This window comes from Geotrypetes seraphini, chromosome 3 (genome assembly GCF_902459505.1).
Source record: "Geotrypetes seraphini chromosome 3, aGeoSer1.1, whole genome shotgun sequence".
NCBI classification, from domain to species: Eukaryota; Metazoa; Chordata; class Amphibia; order Gymnophiona; family Dermophiidae; genus Geotrypetes; species Geotrypetes seraphini.
In genome coordinates, this window is record NC_047086.1 from 339,950,289 (window position 1) to 339,970,093 (window position 19,805).

General features: G+C 38.6%; 1 protein-coding gene across 5 annotated transcripts in view; it reads right to left on the bottom strand.

Moving 5' to 3' along the window:
- Nucleotides 1–19,805, bottom strand: part of VPS54 (VPS54 subunit of GARP complex) — a 285,872-nt gene that overhangs the window by 201,970 nt on the left and 64,097 nt on the right. For all 5 annotated transcript variants that reach the window (XM_033938671.1, XM_033938667.1, XM_033938668.1 and 2 more), the window contains exon 7: nt 10,906–11,037. In XM_033938671.1, coding sequence (XP_033794562.1) covers nt 10,906–11,037 — 132 coding nt within the window. The remainder of the gene's footprint in view (nt 1–10,905; nt 11,038–19,805) is intronic.

A 19,805-nucleotide genomic window follows, 5' to 3' on the forward strand; every position in this document is an offset into this window, starting at 1 on the left:
AACTAACCAAATAACCAAGAGGGATAACGAAATCACACAAAGCAAGGGTGCAGTGCTTCTGGCTCTGCGGAAAACAGAGAACTGAGGACCCGCTAAGGAGATGCATGCCCTAGGCAGGGCAGGAGGGGCACATGCGCGGGCCAATCGCTAGCCTGAAGGTCTTCGAGCAAGTCTGCTTGCGAAAACGTCCGCTAGGGGGCTACGTCGGTGACGTCACCCACATGTAGAGAATATGCTGCCTGCTTGTCCTGGGATAAAAACATTTCTTAACCAGAGAGTTTATTTAATCCTTAAAAGTAAGAGAAAAATCAAAAAGTATTCCCAAAATCTTAGAGGAGAACTCAATTTGTAGGGAGGCTTCAGAATCCAAAAGTACAGTGGAAGGAAGATGATCCAATTTGGGGCCTAACCACAGAAGTTTTAGCTGCATTTAATTTTATCTGGACAGACACAGCCCATGTTTGAAGTTTAGAGATACAGTGACTTATTTTAAAAGTTAAATTGGTGGGGGCGTGGCTTCACAGCGCACGAAAATGGCTGGGTGAAGGATTAGCTCCATTGTGACAGGCAAATTTTATTAAGATTTCGGCAGTTAAAACTAATGAAAAGCGAGTGAAAAGAAAGAGTTTAATTGGAAAATGGCATCGGGTAAACCAAGTAAAAGTAATCCGGTGAATTCAGGGGCAGGAAGTAAAAAAAGAACAAAAATGGATTCGGTATCCCCGACAGCGGTCCCGTTACCTCTGGATGAAATTGAAAACAGAGACTTGATGAATGAACTACAAAAAATCAAAGAAATAGTAAGAGATAACGCTAAAAATATAAAAGAAGTGAAGGAGGAAATAGAGAGTCTGACAAATAGAATGCAGGCAGTTGACTTCAAAATTGAACAGTTAGAAAAGCGCGCCGAAAAATCTGAGGCAGAAGCGCTGGTTTGTATAAAAGACCGCAGAGAAATAGAGGCGTTGAAAAAGGACTTTGAAGATTTGTCAAACCGTGAACGAAGGAATAATCTGCGTCTGATTGGGATACCTAAGGGGATTGAGCAGAATGATCCTATTCAGTTTGTGGCTAATTTTATCCCAAAGATCTTGCCGTTTAAAAGCTCTTTTCCTTTAGAGATAGAAAGAGCACATCGGATACCGATGAAAAGATCAAGTAGCCAGAAGGGTCCTCGTCCACTAATTTTCAAGCTGCTAAGACATCAGCAAGTGGTGGAAATTATAAAGCTGGCTAAAACAAACAAGGATCTTAAATGTCAGGACTCTAAGATTTTTATAGTACCTGACTTTGCAAAAGCTACTGCCTATAGAAGAAAACAGCTTTTGGACTTAAGACCTAAACTAAGAGCATTGGGGGCAAGATATGGATTGATATACCCTGCTATTATGAGGGTAACTCATGAGAATAAAACTTATAATTTTGAAGAAGCAGTAAAATTGAAGGAATTTTTAGATCAATATGATTTGCCTATGGATTCATGAAAGTATATGGACATTGTAATTGATGTATACTGAGTTTGGTTTTTTGTTTATATTTTTATGGTGAAAATTTGAAGATATTTTACAAAGGAGGAAAAAGAAGGGGAAAAAAAAAAAGAAAAATATCTTATAGAAAAATTGTTGCAGTTAAGGTTCAAGAAAGGATCAATATTTCAAACAGGATCAGAAGAATGGTTAGATGGAAGGCTTACTGTAATGTAAGGTAGGATTGTCAAAGATATGGAAAAATATAAGACATATGATAGATTTCTAAATGATAACGAGGAAATAAGAACTTCAATGAGACAAGAAGAATAGAAGAAAAGAAGATTTTGACAAGAAGAAAAGTGTGATGGCACTTATATGAAGTGAAGAGAATATGAGGATCACTTATAAGATTTGGATGGCTTCTTAATGTGATTTTATCATTTACATCTGAATGAAACTGAGATAACAAACTGAGAATACATAAATGATATATAGGTAAAAGACTGATGATGCATAAGTGATTCAGTTGAAATAGATGGAATAGCAAAATGCAAGAAGAATGGAATCTATACTGAATCTTGGCGTGCAGCAGTGGGAATGTGAGGATCGTTTATAAGACATGGATTGATCCTTAATTTATTTTATAAATCATATCCTGAGTTTGACTGAGATTACAAGAGGAAGATGCATAAGAGATACAATACAGATATGTGGACAATCAGAATATAGGATGATACAAGATGTACTGAACTTTGGAGTGAAGTGATGGGATTGTGAGGATCGCTTAAGTGAATGGGCTTGATCCTTAATTGGTTATTGATTCACATCTAAGTGAGACTGAAATAATAGGATGATGATATATAAGTATTACAGTTGAGAGGAGTGGAGAATAGACTGTAATATGATGGAAATATAAGGAAACTTAATGAGAGTTCTTGAAAATGTGAGGAATGCTTGATTGAAATGGCTTGATCCTTCTTTTGATTTATAAGTTAAATATAAAAATGAATAAAATAAGTTAAAGGAGATATATATATGTTACATTGATGGTATGGAAAAATTCTGTTAGACTTGGAAAAGGGAAAAAAAAAAAATTACAATAATAATAATCCTGGGTGGGTATAAGTATAAGAAATGATTTTGAAATATTGGGTATATCCTTTTATAAGTATATTAAAGGTATAGGATGGAAGAATGTTTGGAAGTATGAATAAGGGGAAAAGTTTATAAAAAGGGATTATAGTAAATATGGGTATGTAGGGTATTGAAGAATGGATTGACTGCAGGAGAGTTTAGAGTTGATTATTTTGTAAGAATTAGAGAGAGAGAAAATGAGTATGTTTGTTGCCTGTGGGGAGGTTTTTTTTTAAAACTCAGTTAATATGTGTGTTTCGAAGTATTCAGTCATGTTAGGGGAGGGGAGGGAGGGGGATGGGATTAGGGGGGGATGGGGAAGGATGGGAGGGAGGGGATATTCATATACTGGTTTAAGGAAAAAGAAAAAATATATATTTTATGTTTAAGAGGGATATATTTGTATATTATATTTTATTTGTAAAATGGGTTTTAAAATTTTTTCTTTGAACGTAAATGGCCTCAATCACCCAATAAAAAGGAAAAAGGTATTGTCATATATTAAACAACAAAATATAGATATTTGTTTTCTGCAAGAGACACATTTGTCTGGAATAGAGTCTAAGAAGCTGTCAGGTAATTGGATAAAACAATGTTTATTTGCACCAGCGATAAAAAAGAAGGCAGGAGTAGCAATATTGATTAATAAAAAATGTCCAGCAACATTTAATATGGTTAAGGCAGATCCTCAAGGAAGGTGGTTACTTGTTGACATGAGCATGGGCAATAATACTATGGCGTTACTAAATATATATGCCCCTAATTCGAATCAAAGTGAATTCTTTAAATCTCTACAACAATTAGTTTTACCACTGACTACTACTAATTTAGTGGTGGCTGGGGATTTCAATGCTGTTATGGATCCAATAATGGATAAAAAGCCTAGTAGAATTATGAAATCAGTGGGATTAGATAATTTGGTACAAGTATGTAATTTAAAAGATATATGGCGTATTCTTCATTTTAATGATCGGGAATTTACATTTTGTTCACATGTTCATCAATCGTTTTCAAGAATTGATTATACAGTGGTGCCTCGCATAACGGCCGCCTCGCACAGCGGACGCTGCGCACAACGAACTTTATGTCGTGATCCGTATAACGTACTTCGTTTCACACAACGAAGTCGCCCGAGCTGCATCCTTCCGGGGTTCCTGCGGGGTTGGATCGCAGCGGGGTTGGTCGAGGGTAGTCTCCTTCTCCTTACCTGCCCTGTCGCAGCACACAGCCGAACGGAAATCTTCCCGATGTCAGCGCTGACGTCGGAGGGAGGGCTTAAGCAAAGCCCTCCCTTCCTCCGACGTCAGCGCTGACATCAGGAAGACTTCCGGTCGGCTGTGTGCGGCTGCGGCAGGGCAGGTAGGAAGAAGGCAATGGCGAACGAAAGAGGGGGGAGGGGGCGGTCCGCCCCGAAGAATGTGCACAGCTGGTCAGGTCCCCCGATCGACCGACAACAGGCCCGGCCGACAAACCTCCCTGCCCTGTAGCCGCGAATCTAAATTACCTCTTACAGCAGCTTCAATAATCCAGCTGCTGTAAGAAGGTAATTTAGATTCGCGGCTACAGGACAGGGAGATTTGTCCGACCGGGCCTGTTCTGTTGTCGGTCGGGTGCAAAAGCGCCACAAAGGTGGAGGCAGGGAGGGAGGAAAGGTGGAGTGGAGAAGAAAAGACGCTTAAGGGGGGAGAAGGCCGCTGAAAGCACATGTTGGAGCAGGGGATGAGAGGGAGGGAGAGAAGGGGAAATATTGGACAAGGGCAGAAGGGATGCTAAATCATAGGGTGACAGGCAGAGAGAACAACAGGAAAAAGAGTGGAAGCAATCTTGAACCCTGAGGGTGAGGGCAGAGAGAGGTGGTGAGATGATTGATCATGGGGAGAGGGACAAAAGGGAATAGAGATGGGATAGGAAGATAGTGGAAGTAAAAGGACAGGGAGATGTATGTTTTTAGATGTATCTAAATAAAAATAATAACAAAAAATTTATCTTTTTTATGTCATCTTAGCATATTTTATGCTGCAGAACGAATTATTTTTTTTTACATGTATTCCTATGGGAAAACGCGTTTCACATAACGAACGTTTCACATAACAAACTTGCTCCTGGAACCAATTAAGTTCGTTGTGTGAGGCACCACTGTATTTTTGTTTCGGATCAGATGGTACAGCAAGTTATAAAAGCTGACATAGAACCAATAGTAATATCTGATCATGGTGGTGTGTGGATAGAAGTTAACTTAATAGATCAAGATAATTCCAAACCTGTATGGAGGTTTGATAATACTTTGCTTGCTGATTCTAAATTTTGCACAGAATTTCAGATTAAAATGAATGAATATTTTAGACTTAATGATCTAGAGGAAATGTCGATTGGAATTTTATGGGATGCTTTCAAAGCAACTATGAGAGGACAAATTATATCATATTCTGCGTATAAAAAGAAACAGCTAAGAAAGCAATTTGCAAATTTGGAAAAAGAAATTAAAAATTTGGAATTAAAATTGGTTAATAAATGGGAACAGGAGACATTTCAAATATTGTTAAAAAAAAAATGTGAATATAATGAAATTTCCTCTGGGTTAGTAAGGAAAGATATTTTTGCTCAGCAAACGGTGTATTATGGTAGTGCAAATAAGGCTGGAAGATTATTGGCAAATTATTTAAAAGCAAAGAAAAGAAAGGAGAAAATAGGCATAATTAAGGATGAATTAGGAAATTCTCATTCTCAAATTGGAAATATATTAAAACAATTTTTAAAATATTATAAGTCACTATATTCTTCTGAGTCTTATTTAGATAAAGAGAAAGATGGGTTAGATTTTTTGAGTTTAGTTGAAGGTCCTAAGATTCCTGATCATATAAAAGGAAGTTTAGATAAACCTATATCATTAAAAGAGTTACAAATGGCATTGAAATCCCTTAGAGTTGGGACCGCTCCAGGTGGAGATGGATTCACAGTAGAGTTTTATAAAGAATTTCAAATTTCCCTTTTACCATATTTATTAAAACTGTATCAGGATCAACTGAATAAAGGTTGTATAACAGGCACTATGGCAGAATCTTTAACTATTGTTTTGCCAAAGCCAAATAAAGATCCAACATTGGTGTCAAATTACAGGCCTATATCTTTAATAAATGTAGATGGTAAATTATTAGCTAAGATTTTAGCATTAAGATTGGCTAAAGCTCTTCCGCATATAATAGGAATAAATCAAACTGGATTTGTTGCTCAAAGACACTCTTCTAATAATACTAGATTGGCATTTCAGAAGTATTATTTAACAAAACAAATTAATGATCCGGCTTTTTCAGTATCACTAGATGCTGAGAAGGCTTTTGATCGTGTAGAATGGAATTTCATGTATCAAGCTATGGAATGGTTTGGTATTGGTTCCGGATTTATACAAATGATTCAAGCACTGTATAGCTCCCCAACTGCTCGTTTATATATAAATAATAATTTTTCGGATGCTTTTAAGTTGCAGAGGGGAGTTAGACAGGGTTGTCCATTATCTCCTTTGCTTTTTGATATAGTTCTTGAACCCTTATTGTTAGCTATTCGACAGGCAAAGGACATACAGGGTATTCCATGTGCAGGAGTGGAATATAAAGTATCTGCTTATGCAGATGATATCTTGCTTCATTTGAGGAATCCGGAAACAACAATTCCATGTCTACTGGAGGTAATAGATACATTTGGAAAATTCTCAGGATACAAAATAAATTGGACTAAATCAGAGATTTTACCTTTGAATGTGCATTGTACAAAAGGTATACTTGATTATTTTCCTTTTATTTGGAAAGAGGAGGGAATAAAGTACTTAGGTATTTGGTTGAATAAAACACTTGAAGAGACAATGAGAATAAATGAAAAATTTTTATTACAAAAAGTAACAGAGTTGTGTGAGCAATGGAATCCTTTACATTTGTCATGGTGGGGAAGAGTTCAAACTGTTAAAATGATGATTTTGCCTGTGGTTTGCTATCAATTGGGAATGATACCAGTGTTTTTTCAGGGGTCTTTCTATAAAAAATTAAATAGTATTCTGGTTAAATTTATTTGGCTGGGTAAAATTGCAAGAGTGGCTTTAGTGTCTTTGCAAAGACCAATTGAGGAGGGTGGGGTAAATTTTCCCAATTTTTATAGGTATCATCAGGCCTATATCATGCGCCAAGGTATGTATTGGGTCCTCCCAGAGCTTTTGGAACAATTACCAGAGTGGTTAAGGGTGGAAAGATCACTTATCTTTCCACTTAGGCTTGATCTTTTGCTTGGTATAAAAGTGCCTAAAATACGTTAGGACAATAGAGTCTTAATGGATACTTGGAAAACATTAAGGTTTGTAGACAAATTAACTACTGATTCTATTTAAAAATCGAAACAACAGACTATTTGGGTAAACTCCAAGATACAAATAGGCGGGTTTAAGGTTGTCTGGAAGGATTGGATTAAAGCAGGTATAAGATCATTAACGGAAGTAATTGATAATTGTAAGCTGCTTGATTTTTCACAATTGCAACATAAATATGGTTTGAATAAAAAACAAAGTTATAAGTGGTTGCAATTGAAGCAGGCTATTCAGGTGGGGTTCCCTGAATGGAAATCTTTAAATGATCATTACAGCTTAGAATTCTTATGTTTCCAGGCAGATTTTCTGGGACACCAGGCCGCAAAGTGGTATAAAACTATATCTAATTATTTGAATAAGAAACCAAAAAATGGATTAAGAGATATTTGGAGCATTGAGATTAAGCATCAGATTAATGCATCTCAATGGCCACGTATTTGGTCTTGGAGAATTAAAGGTACGATGTCGGCATCTATTAGGCAAACATGGTTCTTTTTGTTGCATAGAGCATTCTGGACCCCTACTAGATTACAAAAATTAGATTGCTCTAAGTCTAATAGATGCTGGCATTGTAAAATTGAAGTTGGAACTTTAGACCATCTTTTATTTTATTGTCCATGTATTCAGGCATTTTGGATATCAATTTGGGACCAAGTTAATATATTGATGGAAAATCATGTAGCATTATCTTATGACACAGTGATTTTTGGAATGTGTATGAGAGCCAAAAGTCAGATATCAGCAGCAAACAATAAATTATTGTTGATTCTTACTGGAGTGGGAATTCAGCAAATAATGACTAACTGGAAAGACTGTTCTAGACTGAATAGTAGTTTTTGGTGGAACTCAGTTTGTCATATGTATAAGATGGAAAGGTTTCTTGCAGTACAAAGGGGATATTTTAAAAGGTTTAAGGAGGTGTGGAGGCCATTAATTGAATATTATAATGATTAAGGTTTATTATTTTTCCTTAGGGGATAATTTGTAAAATGGGGGGGATGGGGGGATAGGATAATCTAATTAAACAACGGTATAATTCAACTGATTAATAGATATAAGAAACATGATATATAGGTATGAATAGAAAAGGAAAGGGGGTAAATTTATTGGAAATATGTTGATATGAAATAATAGGGAATATATGTTATATGATAAGATATATTTGTTATGCATTAATTTATATAATAAAATAAACAAAGAGTTTGAGGAAGAAAGGGTGGAGGGAGGGATAAGATAATGTAAGATTAATTGTAGTGCGAAAGAGGGATGTATAAGTATGTATATGTTTGGATAGAATATTTTGTTGATATGGGAAGAGGTGGGAGGTGGGTGGGGGGAATTAAAACATGTATAATAATATTGTTTAAGAATGTCAAGTGAGTTATGTAAATTAATTGTAATAATATTGTACACTTGTTGAAAGAAATAAAAAGGAATAAAGAATAAAAAAAAAAGTTAAATTGGTAATATTTGAGTCAATCTCAATTAGTATAAAATGTCATCCGCATAAGTAAAAAGCGTTTCCCATGCTGACAGCTTATAAATATTCAAAGTTGTCATATAAAGATTGAACAAAATTGGGGAAAGCGGAGAGCCCTGGGGAACTCCGCAAGGAGGTTGCCAGAAATTAGAAATATTACCATCAATATTAACTGAATAAGATTGTGATAATAAAAATTTAGAAAACCAAACAAGAACAACTTGATTTAGACCAATATCTGAAAGTAATTGGAGCAAAATGTCATGATGTACTATAACAAATGCTGTGGACAAATCAAACTGAAGCAATTGAACATTTGAAGTTGTAGTCTTTGGATTTTAGAAAGAAGAGAGATCAATAAAGTTTCGGTACTAAAATTAGAACAATACCCATATTGAAAAGGTTGAAGTAATGAAAATTTCTCCAGATAATTAGTAAATTGACCCGCTACAATTGATTCTAACTTTGTCAACAATGGTATATTAGAAATTGGTCGATAATGTGAGGGGATAATGGGGTCTAGATCTGATTTTTTCAGAAGGGGAAGGAGTGTTATTTGCCCCATAGATTGCGTAAAGTATCCATTTTCCAGTGAATAATTTAATAAAATGGTCAACTAAGTTATGACCTGAGAAGGAATATTGAAAAAAAGATATGACAGAAAAGGGTCCAATGAACATTTACACTTTCTCAACTTTTCACATAATTTGGATACTTGGTATTCAGAAACTGGGTCAAAAGAACATCAGTAACGATCAACTGGTATCTCCAATGTAGAATTATTTGAATGAGAGGAGAGATGTCCAATATTTCCTGCAGGAAATGATTACCTAATGAGATAAATTTTGTGTTGAAAAAAACAAGCTAAGACATCCGTAGAAGGAGATAAAGATTGCTCAGACTTTGAATCAGAATTAGTCAGAGTACGCCAGAGTTTAAAGAGTACAGCTCTGATTTTGCTATTTTGCCTTCATAATAGGTTTTTCTCGCTTTCCTAAGTTCAAAATTATATTTTCTAATTGCAGATCTCCAATTATTTTATCTATTTCTGAAAGAGAATTTTCCATTTATTTTCTAGCCTCCTACAATTTCGTTTTAGGGCTCTATGAATGGGTAGAAACCACGGTGCATTCCAGGTATAGATTGTTTTGGTGATAACTGATGCCAAAGATTGATAGGCACATACTGTAATAGCGCTCCAGTTATGCCAGCTATCATCAATGGTATGCTCCCTGGGAGCGCTAGGGAGAGAATCTAAAACATAAGACCAAAAATATTCAGGACAGATTTTCTTCCAAAATGACGGAAAATGGAGGGAAAAATGGCCTCGGCAAAATAAAAAGTCGAGGTGCAAGGAGGGAAACAGGCCCCGCCAGGCTAAACTCGCTAAAGTAAAAAAGTAAAAAAATATATATTTTTTTAGTATTAAAAAAAAAAAAGAAAGAAAACAAAAACTGACTAAAAAATAAGCCACGTGAGCGGGAAGGCAGTGAAAAAATATCAACAGTCATTGATGAAGCGACTTCTTAGCTCCACAGAAACTAAGAAACTGAGGGACCATGCACCCTACATCGGGTGGGAAGGCATTTGCGCATGCGCGGTTTGGGCTATCGCAAACTTTCTAAAGACTTAAAGTGGTGATGTACTTTTAAAGTGGTCCGTACCAGGGCTCAGTCAGTGACGTCACCCATTCGTGAGAATATGCTGCCTGCTTGTCCTGGGATAATAAGAATATAGAGGAGTGATGATACTGTACACAGGATGAGGGGATCATAGAATGGTGAGATGATGAAGGCAGGGAGATGGGTACAGGGGAAATACTATAAAGGGAAGTATAGGAGACAGTTAAGGGAGATGCTTGCTGAACATGGGGGAAAAACATACACAGAGATGGAAGATGAATGGTGAGCATGGAGAAAGAAGACATGTCAAATCGTCAGGAGACTCTGGCAAGTGAGTTAAGAGTAGACAGATGGAAACAGAAACCAGAGCCTGAGACCAAAGTGATGTGAAGAATAAATGACCAGACAACAAAAGGTAGAAAAAAAATTATTTTCTATTTGTGATTAGAATATATCAGATTTGAAATATGTATCCTGCTCAATGGGAGCTGGTGGTGTCACTGATATCCCCCTCCCCCACCCATGTGAGCTGCTAGTGTCACTGACAACTCCAATTTCCTTCCCCTCCCCCATGAGAGTTGCTGGTGTTGCCAACATCCGCCCCTCTTCTCCCCTCCCCCCCCGGTGGGAGCTGCTGGTGTCACTGACATCCTCTCTCCCCTCCAAGTGAGCTGTTTGGATGAGTTGGAGAGTCAGGAATAGGGGGACAGATGAGTAAACAGAGCTTTACAGTTTTTGCAATTACTATGTCTAGATATGGTGAGCTGGAGCAGGAACAGGAGCAAGAACAGGATGTGACATTACTAAAGTGTAACTAGGAAGCAATTAAATATATATAATACATAGACAAACCTTTTCTTGAAGCAACTTTGAGGAAGCTGCATCACGATTCCCTTTTCCTCCAGCGGTACTAAAATGAGACCACGGTAAGACTGCACTAAATGTTAATGGATCTTCCAAGGCAAAGTCTGGTTTCATAAAAATCTGAAAAGAAATGAAAGAAAATATCTCTTCTTTATTACATGCACTTCAATATTTTCTAATAAGTTGAAGCATTGAAACATGCACCAGCACAAGGTGCACCTATGCCAGGGCCTAATTCACTTAATGGACATTAGCAGAGAATATTACACAAATATAGAAAATGACTGTAAATTAAAGACCATACAACCCATCTAGTCTGCCTATCCATACTATGCTTGACAATCCTTTCCTCTCCCTCAGAGATTCTGTGCTTGTCTTACTCCTCCTTAAATTGAGATACAGGCTGTGTTTCCAGCATCTACTGGGAAGCTATTTCATGTGTTCCACGCATCCACCATCTCTTCCATTAATATATTTCTTTAGGATTATTCCCGAGTCTGTCCCCTTTCACCTTCATCCTATGACACCTTATTCCAGATCTTCTTTGTTATATTTTATCTTGGAGGAATCCTTTGCAAACATGCAATGCAGAATTTGTGCAGCATATCTTAACAGCACAGAATGAGCTGAATTCTGCACAGACACCAGTATCAGCTGCTCTCCTCAATTTCTCCCCTACAGAGATTGTGCAGCAAAAAAAGGAGGAAGAGAGACCTGCACATCTAAGCCAGTTCCTCTTCCTGTGCAGTCCAAGACCTGAACTGCAGAGCTGTGTAATGGCTCCCCACGGTTCAAATTAGGGTTACTAGACATACGGATTTCCCCAGACATGTCCTCCTTTTGAGGACATGTCTGGGGGTCCGGATGGCTTTTCAAAACCTGCCATATTCTCATTACCCCTCTCCATTTCCAAATACAGTTCAACTCCTCTTACTGACCTGCAAGTGCATTCCCTCTGCAGCCTCACAATCTCTCTGCACTTATCTCCCCCATGCTCTCCCCGTGAACACCATTCATTGGGAAAGTCCCTCCTATCTGTACCCTTCTCCTCCACTGCTAACTCCAGACTCCATCCCTTCTATCTTGCTGTATCATATGTATGGAACAAACTGCCTGAGTCACTACGTCAGGCTTAGTCTCTATCAGTATTCAAATCCAAGCTAAAAGCCCTCCTTTTCAAGACTGTTTTCAACTCCCAACTCCCACTGACCATAAAATTACCGTTATTCGTCCTATCGTTCTCTACAAGTGACTCACCAACCCCTATATATACTGTCAGTCTGTCCAAATTAGATTAAAGGCCATTCTGAGAAGAGACCATCTATTACATGCTAAATATACAGTGATGCATACATGTACAAGGCTTTACATCAAGCTTTGTCGAAAGTTGTGGCTACTTCCCTTGTCTTATATGAGCCATCTCGATCTTTGCGGTCACAGTCTAAGCAACTGCTGATTGTTCTGTCTATATGAACTATAATTAAGACAAGTACTCGTTCCTGGATTTTTGCAGTGGCAGGTCCTCAATTATGGAATGCCCTTCCAGAAAATGTTTGTCAAATCTCTTCATTTTTACTTTACCGTAAATGTTTGAAGGCTTACTTCTTTCAGAAAGTTTTTTTTAAAATCTGTGATGGGTTTTGACTTTATTAGAATTTGACATTATTGTTATATTATCTATTTGTTTTGAAGAATTTGATCAGTATTTGTTTTTAAATCGTGTATTTTGGGGAAGTTAAGACTTGTATTTTAATATCTGAGTATGTTTGTTCACCTATGTGTTTTCTTTTGTAACCCACATAGATTTTTGGTTCTGTGGGATATGAATGTTTTAAATAAATAAATAATGACCCTGGTACTTTAGATAGCCCACCAGGATAGATAAGGTTAATGTTTGAGCACCTAACTGTAAACCGCTTAGATAATTTTGATACGCAGTATATAAATATCTAAAATAAAATGTGGTCATATGTGGTCTTACTACACATGTGGTGGTTATGTCCTCCTCTACAACTTTCTTGGTCTCAGGCGCTGCAAGTTTACCATGGGAGCTTTGTTTGCTCTCAGTGAACATACTAAGTTTGAATTCTATTTATTTTTTTTTTAATGTCTATACTGTTTAAACCTAAACGGTTTACATAGCTTTACATACATAATTCTGTAAAACAAATAAAATCAAACAAATAATCCTCAGAAGATCGACTATAAAGAATGAAAGCCATACCAGGCTTATACAAGGAATCATATGAAAATTCTTCAGCAGACAACAATCATAAGGAATCAGTATCTAGAAAAATGCATTTACAAATAACTGCATTTTGAGAAATTTTCTAAAACTGCCCTTCTCACAGCATTTTCATAACTGGCTGATAAGTGAGTTTCACAGTTTAATCCCTGCACAGAAGAAGGTCATTTTACTGATCTCAATGTATTTTGGATTAGCGTTTGTTTTTAATAACACAGAGATCTATTTGGTAAATAATTTGTTATCTTGATCTTAAACAATTCAGGTATAACAGCATACAAAAATTGATGACAAATCATTACTGCTTTATATTGAGTTCTGAAAACAACAGGCAGCCAATGCTGGTAGCAATATGCTTCATGGCAGCTAGAAGTGTTATTGTCTATCACTGGAGGTGTTCCTCTGTCCCAAATTTGAAGGTGTGACATAAAAAACTATGATATATTATTCTTATGGAAAGACTGACTGCTGTGCAAACTAATACAGTGGAGAAATTTGTCACCAGCTGGGTGTTATTATAGGAACACCTTGACTCAGTGGATTAAGCTATGTGTGAGTGACAGTGATGTACTAGAACAGAGCTTCTGAACATCCGGAATGTCTACTCTTAGGGGTACGTGGCACTGCGTGGGTCTCCCGCCCCCCCCCCCCCCCTTCCTCCTTAATCATAGGTTACTGCAGAGGATCCCATGCCCTCCTTCCTACTTTCCCCCCTCTGCCAAATCGCCACTGCTGCTAGGGATCCCATGTCTGCATTTCCCCGTCCGCCGAATCCAACCCGAAAAGGCTTCCATCCGAAATAAGAGCCGACGTCAGAGGGAAGCTTTCTGAGTCAGTGGAAGATCCTAGTTACCTTCTTCAGGGCTGCTCCTTCCGGCCTTCAGCCACACAGGGACGCGTTGCGGGTAGTGGCTTTTGCACGCTACACGTGGCTGACCCAGAAGCCTTCCCTCCGATGTCAGAGCTGATGTCAAAGGGAAGGCTTGTGGGGCAGCCACATGTAGTATGTAAAAACCGCTGCCTGTGACGCATCCCTGTGTAGCTGAAAGCAGGAAGAAGCAGCCGAACTGGATGGCCCTGAAGAGAATGAGCGCGTTGTAGCAAGTAAGGGAGAGAGGGGAAATGATCATGGGAGAAAGGAGGTGGGGGAATTTGGAACAAAGGCTGTAAGGCAGGGAGGAGGGGAGCACAAACTCAGGACACAGAAGGAAGGGAGGAAGGAAGCATTGTTGGGCATGAGTGTGTGAGTGAGAGGGAAAGAGATGGGGGCACATGGGGAAAGGAAGAAAGAGGAAAATTGTTGGGCATAGAGAGAGAGGATTGAGGAAGAGATGCAAGGGAGAAATGTTGGATATGGTGGTGGAGAGGGAACAGAGGGACAGATTGAAGGGGATGCAAGGGGAGGAATGTTGGATATAGTGATGGAGGGAGAGATGTGGCATGATGCTGGAGAGGGGTGATAGAACGAGAAATGGGCATGGGGCTGGTGTGCAGTGGTGAAAAATGCTACACATGATCCGGGGGATGAGAGAGGGAGAAATGTTGGATGTGGCAGTAGAGGGGGTGGGAGAGATGCACCCTGGATCTCTCTCTTGCTCCACTCCCTCTGCAGCAAGGGAGGGAATGAGAGAAAGACAGATGGACAATGTTGTGAACAATTCTGCCCTGTGAACTTCTAAAAGATAAGTTACTCAGCATTTCATATTCTGCTCTTTTCACTTTTTCAGCATTATATCTGCTTAATTTCTATTCTCCTCCCTGTTTCTTACTTTAAAAAACACAAAAAATAAACCCTTCTCTTTCCTTTGTTAAATCTTATTTCCTCTTTCCCTTCATAGGAATAAGGGTAAGACTTATAGTCCCACCCACCCCAGGGATCACTGCTCATATATAGAGACCCAAGTAATCAGGACTACTCAAATCAAGTCACTTCACAACCAATCAAGATGACCTTTAATTCTATGCAATCACTGTGGTGCTTTAATTCCAAGACACACTATTTGGAGGCTTAAGGCTTGCCCCATCTGTCTTCAACTTGCTAGTATTAAGGAGGAGCTTTGCAAACTTAAACAGGAATTGAATACAATTAAAGTAGCTTCCATCACTCCACAAAATCATAACAACTTACCACCTCTACCTCAAAGAATAAAACAGCCCAGGAATAAATGGGTCACGTAGGCTCAGGAAGACTGCGACATGTAACACAGAAACATCCACCTTCACTAATATTACCTCTACAGAATTCCTTCGCTCCCTAGTGCACTGCGATACTCAAGAAAACAGAAGGGAGGTGGAACTGGAACCAATGAAGGTAACTCAAGAGAACAAGCGCACCCTAAGCACAAATAAAAAAGCCAAAAACAGAAAACTATTACTGAAACGTCAATCGCTCCTCCTAAACTTACTTGCTCCACTTCATCATTGACGCTGAAACCGTGGATTGAAGACAAAGTTTTATTTTATTTTTCTTTCCAGCTTATGATTTATCTTTAATCTTATCTATTGTTTTGCCTTTTGTCTTTGTTTTGTTCTATTTCTATCATTTAAATTTCTCCAGAATTCTACTGTTTAACGGCTCCCCCTTCTGCTTCTATTCCTTTCTCTCCTCTCTTCTACCTTCCAAAGTATTTAGATCAATGCTGTCTTGTTAAAATGTTTATTTTATTTTTATTTTTCCTCTAACTCTACTTTTCACTTCTCTATTACCCTCCAGGTACTTTAGTTAGATTGTGAGCCTTCGGGACAGTAAGGGAATTTTTCAAGTACCTTTCTTATTTCTAATCTTAATGTATATTTTCTGTAAACCGCTTAGAACCTAACGGATGTAGCGGTATATAAGAAATAAATTACATTACATTACATTGGGGAATTCCATCATCAGAGGCATTAACCTTGGAACACAAGGCGAGAAAACCAAAATAGTAAAATGTCTTCCAGGATCCTCAGCTACCAGGAGTTCCAGGCAAATACAGACTATAATTAAGGAAGAAACTAAGGATTTTAACACTGATGTTGTTATCCATCTGGGAACAAATGACCTGGCCAACAACTCCACACTTGCAGCACAGAAAGCTTTTCGGGAGCTTGGTGAGGGTTTGAAACCTTTTGTAAAGACTTTAGCTTTTTCTGAAATACTGCCTGCATATGGAAAGGGAGAGCAAAGAGTGAAAAACACAGAGGACTTTAATAGATGGCTCAAAGCCTGTTGTCATCAAGAAGGCTTCAGGTACATAGGAGGATGGGGAAATACAAGGAAGGACAAGAAGCTATAGTGCATTGATGGGCTACATATTACTACAGCAGGAAAAAGAAACCTTGCAGAGAACTCACTTCCTATTCACTTGAGAGAAGAACACAACTTAGAAAAATTCAAAAGTAAACTAAAGAGCTTTCTTTTTTAAGGAGGCCTTTGAAAATTAGCCATTTAATCTTCCAACCAATTTTACTTTTTCTCTCTAATTTTATTGAAGTAATTTTTAACTTCCCTTTCCTTATGTATCTCCCTTATATGTCTCTTTAACTTTCAAATAATTTGTAGTTCTTATCCCTCTCTTCCCTTATGTTCTTAGTTTTGTTAAGTTTGTCAATAGTCTTGTTAGACCTGGTTTTTCTTATTCATTGTATTGTTCCCCATATTTTGTAATTTTATTATTATGTACATTGCTTAGAATTATGATTAAGCGATTAATCAAATCTCTATTAAACTTGAAATTTGAAATTTAGACAATATGTTTCTAGGCATTTAAACTACTAGAAGGTGGGGGTGGTGTATGTATGAAGGACAATTAGAGAGACCATCCCGGCAAAAGAAAAGATGTGATAGTAGTAAAGATGGCAACATAAACAATATCAGCAACTCATTTCTTAGTATTGCAACGGAAAGTGAAACGAAACAAAAATCCATATGAAAAAGGAGATTACCGCTGGAAAGCGATGACCACAAATGCTCGCAGTCTAAACAACAAAGTTCATGATCTGCAAACCCTGATGTTAGAGGCAGATCTAAATATTGTCGCTATCACAGAGACATGGTTCAGTGAATCACATGGATGGGATGCAAACATACCGGGATATAATCTTTTTAGGAAGGACAGAAATGGTCAAAAAGGTGGAGGAGTAGCTCTCTATGTAAAGATCAATATCCATGTGATCGAAATGCAATGGACCTGGAGAGAGGAAGAGGCGATATGGATCGCTCTGAAAAGAGAAGATGGAACTTCTATCTACGTGGGTGTAGTCTACAGACCTCCGACTCAATCGCAGCAAATTGATAAGGATCTGATTGTGGATATCCAAAAGCTTGGAAGGAAAGAGGAGGTTCTGCTGTTGGGAGATTTCAACTTGCCGGATGCGGACTGGAATGTTCTGTGTGTGGAATCGGAAAGAAGTAGGGAGATTGTGGATGCCTTTCAAGAGGCTCTGCTCAGACAAATGGTGATGGAACCCACAAGGGAAAAAGCGATATTGGATCTGGTCCTCACAAATGGAGAGAGTATCTCTAATGTTCAAGTGGGTGCTCACCTGGGAAGTAGCGATCATCAAACGGTTTGGTTTGATATAATGGCTAAAGTAGAGAGCGGCTGCACGTTACTTAAAGTCCTAGATTTCAAACGTACAGACTTTATTGCAATGGGAGAGTACCTGAAGAAAGAGCTGTTAGGATGGGAGGACATAAGAGAAGTGGAAAGACAGTGGTCTAAGCTGAAAGGAGCGATAAAAAATGGCTACGGACCTTTATGTGAAGAAAATCAATAAAAACAAGAGAAAAAGGAAGCCGATATGGTTCTCCAAACTAGTGGCAGAGAAAATAAAGGCAAAAGAGTTGGCGTTCGTGATATATTAAAAAACCCAAGAAGAGGAGTGCAGAAAGGTCTACAGGGTGAAACTGAAAAAAGCCAAGAGAGAGATTCGTCTGGCGAAAGCACAGGCAGAAGAACAAATGGCTAAAAATGTAAAAAAAGGGAGACAAATTTTTTTTCAGATATATTAGTGAAAGGAGGAAGATGAAAAATGGAAATGCTAAACTAAAAGATGCTGGGAACCGATATGTGGAGAGTGATGAGGAAAAAGCAAATGTGCTAAACAAATACTTCTGTTCTGTGTTCACAGAAAAAATCCTGGAGAAGGACCAAGATTGTCTAGCAAAGTTACACGAGAAAATGGAATAAATTCTGCGCCGTTCATGGAGGAGAGTGTTTATGAGCAACTTGAAAAACTGAAGGTGAACAAAGCTATGGGACCAGACGGGATCCATCCCAGGATACTAAGGGAGCTCAGAGAGTTTCTGGCGAGTCCTATTAAAGACTTGTTCAACAAATCTCTGGAGACGGGAGTGATTCCTGGGGAATGGAGGAGAGCAGATGTGGTCCCTATTCATAAAAGTGGTCACAGGGATGAAGCAGGAAACTACAGGCCAGTGAGCCTCACTTCAGTTGTTGGAAAAATAATGGAAGTGTTGCTGAAAGAAAGGATAGTGTACTTCCTTGAATCTAATGGGTTACAGGATCCGAGGCAACATGGCTTTACAAAAGGTAAATCGTGCCAAACAAACCTGATTGAATTTTTTGATTGGGTGACCAGAGAGCTGGTTCGAGGACATATGCTAGATGTAATTTACTTAGATTTCAGCAAAGCCTTTGATACAGTTCCTCATAGGAGGCTGTTGAACAAACTTGAAGGGCTGAAATTAGGACCCAAAGTGGTGAACTGGGTTAAAAACTGGCTGTCAGACAGACGCCAGAGGGTGGTGGTTAATGGAAGTCGCTCGGAGGAAGGAAAGGTGAATAATGGAGTCCCTCAGGGTTCGGTGCTGGGGCCAATCCTGTTCAATATGTTTGTGAGTGGCATTGCTGAAGGGTTAGAAGGAAAGGTGTGCCTTTTTGCAGATGATACCAAGATTTGTAACAGAGTAGACACCGAAGAGGGAGTGAAAAATATGAAAAATGATCTGCAAAAGTTATAGGAATGGTCTAATGCCTGGCAACTAAAATTCAATGCAAAGAAATGCAGAGTAATGCATTTGGGGATTAATAATCAGAAGGAACCGTATATGATAGGAGGAGAGAAACTGATATGCACAGACAGGGAGAGGGACCTTGGGGTGATAGTGTCCAAAGATCTAAAGGCGAAAAAACAGTGTGACAAGGCAGTGGCTGCTGCCAAAAGGATGCTGGGCTGTATAAAGAGAGGCGTAGCCAGTAGAAGGAAGAAGGTGTTGATGCCCCTGTACAGGTCATTGGTAAGGCCCCACTTGGAGTATTGTGTTCAGTTTTGGAGACCGTATCTGGCGAAGGACGTAAGAAGACTTGAAGCGGTCCAGAGGAAGGCGACGAAAATGATAGGAGGCTTGCGCCAGAAGACGTATGAGGAGAGACTGAAAGCCCTGAATATATATACCCTAGAGGAAAGGAGAGACAGGGGAGATACGATTCTGACGTTCAATTACTTGAAGGGTATTAATGTAAGAACATAAGCAGTCGCCTCAACTAGGTCAGACCAGAAGTCCATCGTGCCCAGCGGTCCGCTCCCGCGACGGCCCATCAGGCCCATGACCTCTGAAGTGGTTTCTGACTATTTCTATAACCTACCTCTACTTCTATCTGTACCCCTCAATCCCCTTATCCTTTAGGAACCTATCTAGACA